The 14,867-nt window shown below is 41.4% G+C and overlaps 1 protein-coding gene across 7 annotated transcripts in view; it reads left to right on the forward strand.

The window, feature by feature from the left end:
* Positions 1–14,867, forward strand: part of otofa (otoferlin a) — a 76,102-nt gene that overhangs the window by 51,410 nt on the left and 9,825 nt on the right. For 2 of the 7 annotated variants that reach the window (XM_019271164.2, XM_027284450.1), the window contains 29 exons: positions 437–521; positions 608–767; positions 1,036–1,222; positions 2,463–2,649; positions 2,891–3,114; positions 4,066–4,174; positions 4,330–4,516; positions 4,744–4,864; positions 5,605–5,705; positions 6,036–6,126; positions 6,873–6,989; positions 7,098–7,250; positions 7,595–7,787; positions 8,231–8,355; positions 8,450–8,584; positions 9,257–9,418; positions 9,932–10,003; positions 10,224–10,343; positions 10,419–10,580; positions 10,711–10,873; positions 11,737–11,903; positions 12,103–12,132; positions 12,221–12,358; positions 12,440–12,515; positions 13,693–13,838; positions 13,920–14,054; positions 14,153–14,290; positions 14,383–14,510; positions 14,602–14,772. In XM_019271164.2, the coding sequence (XP_019126709.2) occupies positions 437–521; positions 608–767; positions 1,036–1,222; positions 2,463–2,649; positions 2,891–3,114; positions 4,066–4,174; positions 4,330–4,516; positions 4,744–4,864; positions 5,605–5,705; positions 6,036–6,126; positions 6,873–6,989; positions 7,098–7,250; positions 7,595–7,787; positions 8,231–8,355; positions 8,450–8,584; positions 9,257–9,418; positions 9,932–10,003; positions 10,224–10,343; positions 10,419–10,580; positions 10,711–10,873; positions 11,737–11,903; positions 12,103–12,132; positions 12,221–12,358; positions 12,440–12,515; positions 13,693–13,838; positions 13,920–14,054; positions 14,153–14,290; positions 14,383–14,510; positions 14,602–14,772 (3,983 nt within the window). The remainder of the gene's footprint in view (positions 1–436; positions 522–607; positions 768–1,035; positions 1,223–2,462; positions 2,650–2,890; positions 3,115–4,065; positions 4,175–4,329; positions 4,517–4,743; positions 4,865–5,604; positions 5,706–6,035; positions 6,127–6,872; positions 6,990–7,097; positions 7,251–7,594; positions 7,788–8,230; positions 8,356–8,449; positions 8,585–9,256; positions 9,419–9,931; positions 10,004–10,223; positions 10,344–10,418; positions 10,581–10,710; positions 10,874–11,736; positions 11,904–12,102; positions 12,133–12,220; positions 12,359–12,439; positions 12,516–13,692; positions 13,839–13,919; positions 14,055–14,152; positions 14,291–14,382; positions 14,511–14,601; positions 14,773–14,867) is intronic. The other 5 variants (XM_027284448.1, XM_027284449.1, XM_027284446.1 and 2 more) reach the window with 3 other exon arrangements.

Genomic DNA, 14,867 nt, shown 5'->3' on the forward strand with positions numbered 1-14,867 from the left:
CACACTGCAGTACTGCTAAACAAACTGTTACCACCACATTTATTCCTCTCTTTGTCGCATCAGTTGTGAGCTTTACATTATTGAAATTTCATACTCTGACTTCAGGTTAGATTTTAGAACATTTTACTGAATAACTGTGTGTTAATGAGGCAAAACTGAATGCTTTGAGATAACTCCTTAATTTGTGAAGGGCAGATATTACTTCCCTTTGGCCTGTATAGATAAGTGTGAAGGCATAAAAATATATGACTAGTTATTACATTAGGTTAATTAATGATGTATACTATACTATATATAAAATGGCCTGTTTTGGGGAAGCATCTGTTTCCCCAAAACACTCACACTTTTTTATTATTTATTGATATTTCCAGCTCATTAGTGAGTTTATCAGTTTGCTTTTTATTTTAATATTTCATCCTGAACTCTGTCTGTGTAGGTTATTCACTCTAAAAATCTTCTACGGAGCGGGACCTTGGTGGGAACATTCAAGATGGATGTTGGGACTGTTTACTCTCAGCCTGGTAAGCAACAAGCTATAGCTCCATTATTAATCAAATATCTCGTTATAACATACAACATAGTCCTAACTGAATGATATCTATCCAAGAACATCAGTTTTACCACAAGTGGGCCAGCCTGTCTGATCCGGATGACATCACAGCGGGGTGTAAAGGATATATAAAGTGTGACATCGCTGTGGTCGGGAAGGGCGACAACATCAAGACCCCACACAAGGCCAACGAGACTGATGAAGACGACATAGAGGGGTAATGAGCTGTTACTGATGTGCTGGTTTTAGACTGAATTGATATTGAGCCCTGTGCTCAGCAAGGTTTGCAATGTTTAGTTACTTTTACATACAATGCTGACACATATTTTATACCATAACTGTGTTATAGTTGCAAAGATCACTGAAAATCATCAGTAGGGTGTATATATCTATAAAAAATCACCCACTATACATCCTTAAATTCAATCAATAACTCCACAGCCGTGTCTCTGAATGAGTTTTTTTGTGCCGCTGTGTGTTTTCAGGAACCTCCTGCTCCCAGAGGGCATCCCAGCAGAGAGACAGTGGGCAAGGTTTTATGTGAAGATCTATCGTGCCGAGGGACTTCCTAAAATGAACACCAGCATAATGGCAAATGTGAAGAAGGCTTTCATCGGAGAGAACAGAGACCTGGTGGACCCCTACGTTCAAGTGCAGTTTGCTGGGCAGAAAGTAACTCCCTCCACATCCTGCAGTCTCTTATTCTTGGCTAGTTCCTAGCGGTTGTTATCACTCCCCAAGGGATTATTACTGCTGCCCTAGAATACTTTGTAGCTTTCATAATGGATTCAAGTGCAGATATCTGTAGCAGGGATCTTCAAGGCTGAACTAATAACTAGGTTTATGTTATTATAAAATAACAGCATGTGAAGTTTAATTTGGCTGGAAGATATTATTTATTATTTGTTTATTTCTGTTTTGATATTTTATGGACACAAGGGGCCAAATTTTTTAGAATAACTAAATACTTGTTTTTAGATTATAAATCAGCAGGCAAACTATTTTCATAGATCCAACTATCATGTGCAGCATACAAACATTAACACATGATCAGTCTTGTGCATAAATACCCCATTATACCAACAGAAAATAAAAGAAGAGAGAGGAAGAAGAAAGTGGCTAGATCTGCCAGAAAACTTTCCGGTTGAGCCGTATGCTTGTTTTAGATAGTGAGTCTAAGGAGCAAACTTCAGGCAAGTACTGTATTAAGACCACAGCTACTTCTTGGTCTCCAGGATGCTATTAAGATTAAGATCAATAACTTCAGCACATACATTTGAGAGCTGTCAACAGGTCCAAATTAATGCGTATGGCAGTGATTGCCATTTGGAATTCTTTCTTCGTAATGCATCTTAATGTAATACTAACATGCCCATGTTTACATTGCTGGTGTTGTAATGCTCCTCCTGTCCATACCGGCCACCCCTTCCCAAAATGAATGCAGTGTAAATATGTAAATATATAATTACACAAACCTGACAAAAATTTAAAAAGTTGAGTTTGTTGGACAGAAAGTAACTCCCTCCACATCCTGCAATCGTTTATTCTTTGATAGTTTCTAGCAGTTGTTGTTATTTCCCAAGACAAAGTAAAAGTAAAATAAAGTTTAGACCAATTAAATTAGCATTTCCAAAGTTACTGTATAGTATAAAATATACTCTTGGTTTCTGAACAGGCAGGGTTTTCTTGCTAAGTCACTGCTGTGAATGGACGGAAGCAGCCCATAGAGAATGTGCACTATGTACAGAGTCCATGGTGCCATGCAGACGGATATTAACATAAAGACATTGTGCTCAAATAAACTGCAACTTTCAAAGATACCCACTTGATTTAAACTGATTGCTGAAACCTCATTAACGTTTGCACAAAATGACAGCTGTGACTTCAGTGTGACTCCTTTGTGTGTCTCCAGGGGAAAACTTCAGTCCAGAAAAGCAGTTATGAACCGATCTGGAACGAGCAGATCGTCTTCACTGAGCTGTTCCCTCCACTCTGCAAACGCATAAAGGTCCAGATACGGGACTCGGATAAGGTCAATGATGTTGCCATAGGAACTCACTTTATTGACCTGCGCAAAATATCAAATGAAGGTGACAAAGGTAGGTTAGAACACACAGTTTATTAGCATTGATTAGCTGTCAGATACATTAATTAGCTCATCTCAACTCGTTAATATTTTACCGTAGGTAGTAATTAGCTGTGCTGCAGGAGATGAATCGAACCACATGACCCAGCCGACCTGTTGCTGATGGCTGTATGAATTTAGTTAATTCAAATGAACTTGCAATCAGTAAATACATGACCTCCTACAGACATTTCTCTCCCCTTCACCTCCTCCAGGGTTCCTGCCCACTTTGGGTCCAGCTTGGGCCAACATGTACGGTTCAACCCGTCAGTACACTCTGATGGACGAGCACCAGGACCTGAACGAGGGTCTTGGGGAAGGTGTGTCCTTCAGGGCCCGTCTCCTGCTCTCCATCGCTGTGGAGATCCTGGACACCACTTCACCGGAGATCCTAAGCTCCACTGAGGTGCAGGTGGAGGGTGTCTCCAACATCTCAGAGGTGAGAAGTCCTGGCTGCAGATGCAGCTACGTAGTTTTTGATATTAACGTGTGCATACATTCCCTCTGCGACTTCAGAAAACAAATTTATCTGACAAAACAGTCAGAAAAGCCGTTATCCTGACCTGTGATCCATGAGAACAACATGCTGTTTGACCCCTCCTGACCCCTGACCCCACAATTAACAGTGTGATGCTACAATCCACCATTGTATTGGCAGACGTGTATAAGTGCTCATCAGGGAAATCGGAAACATTAGATGCTTTGCTTCGGGGCAAGCTTGCCAGCTATTCAGCCTCTTGGCTCTTAGGGTGTAAATGTGTCTCCTGGGATCCTCAGTCATTCATGCCAGCATGAGTCTCAAGTACTTTGCTTTAAAGGAGAGGCAGAGATAATAGAGATAGAGATAATAATACTAATCAAAGAAATGCTGTGCATGGCCTCATTGCACTCACTACTCACTAAATATTGAACTTGAGATTGTTTTTTATTCATTAAGACAAAGTGAAATGTCTTATAGAGAATAGAAGGATGCTGATAATGAACTTAAATATAAATTAATATTGTCTTGCACAGAAGATTGTAAGCTGGCTCTGGTCCATGTATGGTAGTCGAACTTGGTTCTTGGAGAGATGAAAGCCAGTTCGAGCCAAGAATCAGTGTCACGATCAAAAGTGGTTTCATCAATGCATCCATCACATTAATTTTTCAGACCAGAGTTAATAGGATATTCCCTTTCCTTCCCTCTTCCCTGTTCATAACATGATTTCTTGGCTTTTCACAAAATCTACCTCCACTCCTCATCTGACTTTTTTAAGAGGCAGGTAGGTTTTATGTGTGAAGTGAATTACTGAAAAAAGTTATTTCTCCACAGACTTAACGATAAAATGAATAAAATTCAGTACCATAAAATGTTTTTTCTTTATCGCCCTTATGCTGCTCACTTCCTCAGAGTGCCACTGGGAAAATAGACGAGTTTTTCCTGTTCGGTTCCTTCCTGGAGGCTACAATGATCGACAGGAAGATTGGTGACAAAACGATAAGTTTTGAGATCACGATAGGTCAGTAAACCTTTTCCTCATCTTGTTAACATCGACCTGCACTCCACAAGTTTACAGTGTAACAAAGAGAAGTGGCAGCGTACAAAAAAAAAAATCAATAGCTACCGTAACCACGTACACTCCATAACAATGTGCAATGCTCTGCCCACTAACAGGTAACTATGGCAACCAGATAGATGGTGTAAGCAAGCCTCCATCGGCAAGGAAGAAGAAGAAAGACGGGGAGAATGAAGAAGAGGAGAGCGAGCTCATCCAGAACTCCAGTGAGGATGAGGCAGACGAGGACGGGGACCTGGTCTCCATTTCTACCACTCCTCTGATGAAGCCGGTCATCACTGACAGGTCAGGGGTCTGAGGTCACAGCGGGGAGGTTATGAGTTTTTAGAAAACAATATCTCATACATTGGTGATTAGGTTTCAATTTAATAAAAGCAAACACAAGCACAATGTTTGACATGTTTGTGTACCTGATTTTAGCAGACTACTGGCAATGATTGGACATATTAAGAGCAGTTGGACAATCCTCGAGTTCGAGTGTGCACCGAGTCATTTTGTTTTTTTACTCACAGGAATTACTTCCATCTTCCCTACTTTGAAAAGAAGCCATGCGTCTACATCAAAAGCTGGTGGCAGGACCAGAGAAGACGACTTTACAACTCAAACATGATGGACAAGATCGCTGACAAGCTGGTCAGTATGAACCTTTCTCCCTAATGTGCGAGACAACTAACGCACTGCTGTAGTTTGTAGAAACTACAGCAGTGCTTTTAACTAAATGCTGTTGTCACCATGTTAACATGCTCACTATGACCATGCTAACAAGCTGATGTTTAGGATGTATAGTTTTTCCTATGTTTGTTTAGCGTGTTAGCATGCTGACGTGTTGTAATTGGCATTAAGCAAAACTGAGGATGATGAATGCCAGTTTTGCAGATAGTTGATCATAAACCCTTAAAATTAGGGAAAGTTTGACCTGATCACCAAAGTTCTTACACAAAATTTTCTGGGGAACACCAGTGGCTGTACTAAAGTTCATGACAATCCAACCAATTGCTCTTGAGATATTTCACTCAGAACCACAAATGTCAACTTCATGGTGGCACTAGAGGAAAAGTCAAGGATCACCAGTCAGCGGGGTTCATCCTCAGGAGACCATGAATGCCTGTATCAAATTTCATTGAAATCTTTTCAAAAATTATTTTCAAACCGACTGATGCTGCCACTCCAGAACCACGCATGGCTAAAAAGATGTTAAAAAAGAAATAATATAGAAATATAAACTACATTGTTCTTATCAAAGATACATACAGTAATAGACAGTAGTATGTCTATGTAGATATGTGGCATTTGTAAAAGATGTTTTAGATGTATACATTTGAGTAATAACTTGTTTTCTTTACTAAGCTTCAGTATTTTTTGTGTGTTGACAGGAAGAAGGTTTGAATGATGTTCAGGAGATCATTAAGACAGAGAAGGCTTTTCCCGAGCGCAGACTCAGGGGAGTGCTAGAGGAACTCAGCATCGGCTGCAGGCAAGCTGCATAATAATAATCATCTGTCATGGTCTCGTATTAAAACTGGCACTGTGATTCAGTGGCCAGTAAAGATACTGAGAGTTTCTCTTGAAGCTGTAAAACTGTAATGCTGTTTAAAACACGCACACTAAAGACTAAAAGCTGTCATCTTCATCAGCGCTACTGAAGACAGCAGCTATCAGCACTGGTCATTATGGCTGTCATGGTGAAAGAAAGCAGCAGTGTTTTAATATTCTTTCTTCACAGGAGAAAAATCTTAAATATTTGAATAGAGAATTTATTAATATGTATAACATGTTTCATCTTCTGTATTATCTTTATTTCCAGTCGATTTGTGACTCTGGCCAACAAGGATGTGAACCAGGCGGGCCGAACCAAACTGGATCGAGAGCGGCTCAAATCCTGCATGAGAGAGATGGTATGATTTCTATATCTCAAACAGAGAAGGGAGGAAGCCACAGGAGAGATAGAGGGGAACTGTAATGAATGGCATGAATTTGGCTGCTGTTCAGCTCCTCAGTGCGTAAATAGTATAGAATCCATGTAAAGGTTATTTGAGGAAATTAGTTTCTGAAGAGCATTTTCACTCCTCGCAGCACATTTGCAATATCTCATCCTCAGAAATGTTTCATATCCCCTCTGATTCATGTTTGTATTTGATTGCCAGTAGACGTGATTTCAAGAGGAAATGCAAAGAAACCATTTTAAGCACAGTTGTTGTTGTGATGAAAGGATATAATATGAATGAGATCCAGTGTTTGAGCAGATATATGGCTCGACAGTGCTTGAGAAATATGTGTACTTAACGCACACTGAGGAAAAAAATGACTATACTGCATACTTGCCTGCAGCTGCACTACATCAATGTGTCTGAGGGAATGTAAAAAACTGTAATGTAAAACAAAAGTATTGCAGGAGAACATAAACTTGTTATTGGGTGAAAAATATAAAAACTAATGACTGTGTGGGGGCCAAAAAAGCAATTAGAAACTAGCAAATAGCAATCAGAGTTTCTTGGAACTAAAAGATCTTCTATAGTTTGAAGAAAATCTGCTCGTACAGTTGTTCAAATTGAATTCGATTAGACTCCCAGCTATGACGTGGGAATGTACTTGCAGTGAGTATGTGTGTAAGTTGCATTTCCCCTCTGTTCATCATCTGCAGGACAGCATGGGTCAACAGGCCAAGCAGATCCGGACTCAGGTGAAGAAAAACACAGTCAGAGACAAACTCAAGCTGGTGCAGAACTTCCTGCAGAAGCTCCGTTTCCTTGCTGACGAGGTACCGACAGAATGAATATACAGTATATAAAGATTTCACAGCATGTAGTAGTACCTGGGGAAAGAGCCTGGATGAAGTGGAGTCAATCCTGTATGTATCCATCTTCAGCCTCAGCACAGCATCCCAGATGTTTTCATCTGGATGATGAGCAACAACAAGCGCATTGCCTACGCCCGGGTGCCTTCCAAAGACATTCTGTACTCCATAGTGGATGAGGAAATGGGGAAAGACTGCGGTAAAGTCAAGGCTGTCTTTCTCAAGGTACAATCGTCATCTTCCTGTTCACTTGTCTTATTAAATCTTAAATCCAAGACGTCTAATTAATCTCTCACCAGTTAAAATCCGTAGTGGTATATTAGTCAAGATACAAGATGCAGTATTGACAACTAATGTGGCGAATAGGCGTGTAAATCTCTGACAGCTGCCACGAGGGAAAATCAATGAGGTTCATCTTTAATATTTATGGATTGGGCCATGTTGTAACATTGTCTGCATAATGCCTAAAATTCGACTCGCTGTTAGAATATCAAAGCGAGGATGCCATACATACTTTCCCATGTGTTTCTTCTTCTTTGTTGAATTAGACTTGTAATCTGTGTTCACAGCTTCCCGGTAAGAAAGGGTTCGGTCCTGCTGGTTGGACGGTTCAGGCTAAGCTGGAGCTGTATCTGTGGCTCGGACTCAACAAGCAAAGGAAGGATTTTCTCAACGGTCTGCCGAATGGTTTTGAAGAGATAAAAGCTGCTAAAATGGGCCCCGGTCTTCATGCTGTCCCCCCCGTCAGCCTCGTCTACAACAGTAATTACACACACACACAAACACACACACGTTTTAGGACATGTATAAATGTCAGATCTGTCTGTAGCATTTATTAAAGGTAGACCTGCAGAGGAGTTACTTAAGATTCCTGCGTTGTAGTACCTACGTTACAGCTCGAAGATATAGTCATTATTTCTTTGAAGCAGTTTTCTTTAATCTAAATGTTTTCACATTATCTATTTCTCTGTTTAGTGTCAAACTTTGCATTTGTTTTTCTCTGATTTTTCATTAAGTCTGAACTCCTAAATCAATTTGAGGCAAAACACGAAAACTAACTTGCTCAGAATAGAAAAAGACTTTTTACTTGTATTGATCGCTGCTACTTTGTGGCTCACTTTTCTAGCTTCACTATAAGATTGCTAACAAAGGAGATTGATTGTCAGTTAATGTGATGTGTGTGTGTGTGTGTGTGTGTCCAACAGTGAAGCAGGTGTTTCAGCTCAGAGCACACATGTACCAGGCTCGCAGTCTGTTTGCTGCTGACAGCAGTGGCCTTTCAGATCCCTTTGCCCGGGTCTTCTTCTCCACACACAGCCAGGTCACTGAGGTAGGACCATAAATGTGCACACATGTATAAATTATGTGTGTGTGTGTATGTGTTTGTATTATGTGCATACTGAGTTGATGTGTGTGTGCTGCAGGTCCTGAGCGAGACTCTTTGCCCAACATGGGACCAACTGCTGGTGTTTGATGACGTGGAGCTGTTTGGGGAGGCCAGTGAGCTCAGAGACGACCCACCAATTATTGTCATTGAGATCTATGACCAGGACACTGTGGTAGGACTTTACTCTGTGTGAATGAATGAAGCATCATAGAGAAACCGACTGGTAGATTCATCAATGCTCATTTAAACAGGATTTAGTTTGCGCTAATAAAAGTGCTTTGCTTCTCCTCCCCTCATGTTCTGTCGACCCTTGTCTCACTCCATCCCGTCCTTCACATTAACTCTGGCCTTGCTCGTGCTGCGTTGGCTAAATAGAGTGTGAAAGCATTAATACTTTAGGGACTATGTTAAATTAGAAGTTTTAATAGCTACCGAAGGCCGTTAGTTGATGTGGCATGAAATCTTTGGTTCATCTAGCTGCTGATGAGTTCTGGTAACGTTACATGCACCTCCATCATTTTTCCTCTCTCAGTTTGCACTGCAGGAGCAGTAATGGTAGTGTGGAGTAGCGATGGTTCAGTATAGAAAATCTGCCTCCTGTTACTCATGAAACAAAGTGCTTATGGAGATATCTAAATATGAGTTCACCTGTTTTTGTTCTAATACACTGTAATCATTAGCTAGGGTCTTTGTCTTTGCTAAGATTCCACCTTTTTGTAACCTTCGTCTTCAATACTGACACCAAGTGGCCACCATGGAAACTGCACCTCCCACCTCCGCGTCTAACTCCTGTCCCTTGTCCCCTGACTGTCTCGACTGCCCGCTGTCACAATGTTGTGTTCAGGGAAAGGCAGAGTTCATAGGTCGGACGTTTGCAAAGCCCACCATCAAGATGTGCGACGAGCACTACGGCCCCCCGAGGTTCCCACCACAGCTTGAGTACTACCAGATTTACAGGGGGAACTGCACAGCCGGAGAACTGCTGGCTGCCTTTGAGCTGCTGCAGGTAACATATGCAAGAACATACAAATGAACTTTAACATGTGCATGCAGCCCTGCAGACACACATGCAAACCCACAGGGTCTCCTTCTTGACAGATTGCATGTCGCTGCTGCACGGTTATAGTAAAGGTTGTTATCATACAAAGAACCAGAAGAATCGTTCTCCTGTGGTAATTTTAATTATGTGAAGCATGCACAAAACATCAAAACAGAGTTTTTCTTTCTCTCTGACAAGCTTTCTGTAGCTGTCTCTCTATGTAAATCTAATCTCTTGTTGTTTCCTGTTTGCACAGTCAGCTTTCCTCTTTCCTGCATCATCTCAGACTCATTTTACATGTTTTTTTTAATAATCTTCCTTTCCTGTCCTTTCCTACTTATATTCTTTCTTGTTTCCTCTGCACCATGTCACCACCCTCCCTTTCCATCTGCATACATATTCATCTTTACTCCTTTCTCTGGTGAAATATCTATTTTTCTGCCTGTTTCTCCTCCCTGCGCCTCCTCCTGCTGCCTACAGATACCCTTCGATGAGGAGGCGATTAGGCGAGCTCTGATCGCCGTCCATAACTTTGCTGTTCCTCAAATTAAGGTGCTCTTTTCTTTCACTCTTTCTCCCTTCATCCTATTTTGTCTTCTTCTTTGATTGTGCAAAAAACATTTTATCTCTTCCGACATTACATTAACCTCTGACTTCTCTTCACACTAAACAAAGAAAGAGCTAATAGAAATATTTAAAATGTAGGAAATGAATCTGGTACGGTGTTTATACTGCTAGTCTCAGGTTTTTTCCCTCTTTCTTCCCTAATTAGATCGGTCAAGGAGGGAGGGCTGATCTCCCTCCCCTTGAAGGCCCAACAGACTCTGAGCGTGGTCCAATTCTGCCTGTGCCGTTGGGCATCCGACCTGTTCTCAGTCGTTACCGCATTGAGGTGAGGTTTTAACCATCAGCTCTTTTTTTTTAACTCTTGAGATCCCCTAATACTGTTTTTTTTCCTCTGGTGCAGGTTTTGTTCTGGGGCTTGAGGGACATAAAGAGGATTAACCTGGCTCAGGTGGATCGGCCCCGTGTAGACATAGAGTGTGCAGGTAGAGGTGTGCAGTCAGTCCTCATCCAGAACTACAAGAAAAACCCCAACTTCAGCACCCTGGTTAAATGGTTTGAGGTGGTAAGTGCAGCTAGACCTTTTAAAAGTGGATCATAGATATTACAGTTCACGCTTTGTAACCAGAATAATACATAGGCTGTGAACTTCTCTCTTCATCTCGCTTCACCTCTATGTCTTAATTTGTCCTCAGGACCTTCCAGAGAACGAGCTTCTCCACCCTCCTCTCAACATCCGTGTGGTGGACTGCCGGGCGTTCGGCCGTTACATCTTGGTTGGGTCTCATGCTGTCACTAGCCTGAGACGTTTCATCTACACCACCCCGGACAAGAACTCCAATAACTGGGCCACTGCAGGTGACTGCATTAATATTATTATCAGCAAGGAACCAGTTAACTGTGTGTGTGTCTATCGAGCCTGATGATGAGTTATGATATGTTAGTCCATGAGTTGGAGATTAATATTTTTCACAACATTAGTGCCCCCTTTTCCCTCTGGAAACAAACACACACTCAGTAGTTCATGAGAGAGCTATTAACTGTGACATTTCTTGTGTTCGTTTTGAGACGCCTGTGTTTTCTGTTGGCATTTTCAGAAATTTAGAAAAAGCAGCTCTACTTTTATAAAGAGTAAAGAGTTAAAGAGTTGTACAATACTTGATCATTAGAAGATGGTGTAATACCTATAGTCACAATATTATTAATGTTTATTGTTTATTACAATAGTTCATTTATAATAGTAGATTTTATAATCTTCAGATATTAAAATACAAAACTCATTCAAAACATGTCCAGGTCATGTTTGTGTTCACTTCTTTGTCGATTCTCTTTCCTTTACTTCTTAAAATAAACCTGCAGATCCTCAACAAACAAACATGGGTGAAACAATGTTTGCAAATTATTTTTAGACTTTGTTTTGACCTTTTCCAAAATGCCAGCTGGTCGGGGCTCTTGGGAGGTTTCTGTACATCAAGGAAGGTTAAAACAAACTTTAAGAATTATATTTTAAATACTTCTGATCCATCTCTCTGGTGGCTAAAGAATGAATATTCATTCTTTATTAACTTTGCTGAATCCTCTGTTTGCTTTTTGCCCTGACCTCTTTTCCTGTCTGCATCATCTCTCCATCTGTTTGTCTTTTTTTCCCTCTCTCGCATGTCCTTGACTGTCCTGTCCTCTCCTGCCACCTGCTGCCTCTGCCCACCTTGGCCTCGCTCCAGCTAAGCTAATGAATGGCTACATGGTCCTTACCAATGGCGGCTCGCATCCTTGCTCCTCACCCAGCCTTTCCTCCCGCACCCTCTCTCGCCCCGCAGGTGAGATCATCGTCAACATGGACATGGAGCCTTCGGTCAGAAAGATGGACACAGTCGTCAAGCTGGACGCTGTAAGCTTTTCTTTGCCTTCATGCAGTGTCGAGTTAATTTCTACTGTATAATGTCTGTTTATATGTAAACAGTGGGAATAGTAGCACTGCTTTATGTCCAGTCCTTTTTACCTGTTTCTGTACATGTGCCGCTTCTACCTGCAACATCCAGTGTGTGTATTAATCCTTGTGTTGTTTTATGTGGCGCCCTCTATCATAGACATCTGACGCTGTTGTAAAAGTTGACATGGTAAGTAATTGTTCTGCAATTAAGTAACTGGTGCTTCGTTGTGACTAAAAACGGAGCTACTGAGAATCACTAGAGTGTCTTTGAACAGACTGAGGAGGAGAGTGACAAAGAGAAAAAGAAGAAGAAGAAGAAAAAGAAGGGAGGCGCGGAGGAAGAGGACGAGACAGATGAGAGAGTGCTGGACTGGTGGTCCAAATATTTTGCTTCAATAGAGACACTGAAGGAGGTTTGTCCAGTCTATTTACATCTATGTATGTCGTTGTTGCCCTCACACTTCCTATAACATTTTTCCTGCCTGGTTTTTCAGACTCTCAGAGCTCAGGAGGCAGCTCAGGCTGAGGCGGAGGAGAGAGAGGACCTGGAGATAGCTGCAGAATCAGCAGGTATTATAAACTCCACTAAATCAGCCAGCCAGCGTAACCTCAACGTCTGCTGCTGTGATTTCTTTTATGTTAGATAAGTTAGTATGCATAAATATCAACATACGCTCTGATAGGAAAATATGCAAATTAAAGAAAATTAAGATTGAATACTTTTCCAGTTTGTTTGGAGCTGTTTCACCACCACCCTGCCGTTCCTCCATTTCTCCACTTTGTGCATTGCATTGTGGGAGAATTGTGTCCATCAACAGCAGGCCCAAAAATAATATTTAGTACGCATGTGGCACTAACACAAATATTAAAAACCTGCTGAGAATCAGTACGTCTTACAGATTTTGTGCATGGCATCCTTCCTGTAAACAATCCCACAATGCAATGTGTCAAATTTTACAGACAGCAGACAGTGAAAATTCAAAATGATCTAAAATGATTCATAAATGTCTGAAATCACTATTTACCGTGAGTGTTTGTTGTAAATGAAGGAGTGAATAAGTAATTTCAGACTGTAACTTGTGTCGTGTGAGTCGTAGCACAGCACATCTTTGTCTCCTTCCTCCTCATGCTTGCATCATCATCATCATCATCATCATCATGCATCTATGAGTCAAAACATCACATTCATGACCAGTTCCTACATCAGCATGACCTCCCAGCTCTGCTGTACACATGAAAGTTGGCTGACTCACTCACTGAATTCACCTACATCTGCACTGACATGCACACATAAGGTGTTACATGTAGCATAAGAATAAGTTCAGCATCATGTTGTTTAAACTACATTTCCCATGAACCCCAGTGGTCTCTGTTGTCACGATAAACTTCGGCAGTATGTTGACTGCTGAGAATCTCAAAATGATGTTATATTGACAACATGCTACATAACACTTTTAAACATGTTTCCAGAAATTACCGTCAACATTTTCCTTCTTAAAGAGTAACTTAAGTTACTTGAGTTACTCTTAATTCAACATTTTGGTGCTTTTGGTTCGTCTTCTCAGGTTCTTCGAGTGCCTTTCTAGTTTACAACATGATTTCAGGGAATCTTTCTCCCCTGATAAAACAGACCTGTCAGCTTTCATGTTGAATGACGTGTAGTAGTGCTGCGTGCAGCCCTGTCACCCCTCTTCATGAATCCAACCCTACTTTGTCCATGTCCACTTCCACTCACCCCTCCAATCAGATATCAAATCAGATGACCTTCTTATGAAAGGCTCCAAGACAAAGGAAAGGAGCAAAGAGAAGAAGAGCTCCAAGGAAAAGAAGAAGGGTCAGGCCACAGACGGCTCAGAGAAAAGGCCGGTCAAAGCAAAAGTGGACGAGCTGTTGGTGAGTATGTCGTTCACACTCAGACAAAAATGAAGCAGCACGCAGTAACGTGACACTTGACGTGTTTGTTGACATGTGCAGGTGTACAACAAGGAGCTGGAGAGTGAGTATGGTGACTTTGAAGACTGGCTTCACACTTTCAACTTGTACAGAGGAAAGGCCGGGGATGACGACGAACACGCTCTGGATGACGACAGGATTGTCGGCAGATTCAAGGTGGGAAAACACAAGTGCATGCCAACCCACGCTAGCTGATAGCTGTACAGTAAAAATACACTTGTTTATTAACCTGTTGTTGTTTTTCTGTGACCCAGGGATCCTTATGTATGTACAAGCTACCTCTGTCTGAGGAGATCACGAGGGAGGCAGGATTCGATCCGAACATGGGAATGTTCCAGAGCATTCCACATAATGATCCAATCAACGTCCTCGTCCGAGTCTATGTGGTCCGGGTGAGTGACCAATTAAATATTAAATATATTACATACTGCAGTTAGAATAAACAGAAACAAATAAACCTCTCTTCTGTTTTCCTCTACCTCAGGCTACAGATCTTCATCCTGCTGATATCAATGGGAAGGCTGACCCATACGTAGTCATCAAGCTCGGCAGGTCAGAGGTCAAGGACAAAGAGAACTACATCTCCAAACAGCTCAATCCTGTATTTGGCAAGTACGTTCAGAGAAAGCTACTGAAATCATTAATCAATAATCAAACTTTATGCAACATCTATTCTGTTTTACCTCCACTCGTCTGTGCTCAGATCTTTTGACATCGAGGCCACGTTCCCCATGGAGTCCATGCTAACCGTGTCTGTGTACGACTGGGACTTGGTCGGCACCGATGACCTGATCGGAGAAACAAAGATCGACTTGGAGAATCGTTTCTACAGCAAATACAGAGCGACCTGCGGCATTTCATCCTCCTACTCTGTGTGAGCAACTTTTTATCCTTTACATATTTTAGTTATTGGTTTAAAACCCAACATTGTCTCAAGTATTGTTTGAAATTTACTGCACTTTGCCATTT

Source organism: Larimichthys crocea, chromosome XI (genome assembly GCF_000972845.2).
Source record: "Larimichthys crocea isolate SSNF chromosome XI, L_crocea_2.0, whole genome shotgun sequence".
Lineage (NCBI taxonomy): Eukaryota > Metazoa > Chordata > Actinopteri > Sciaenidae > Larimichthys > Larimichthys crocea.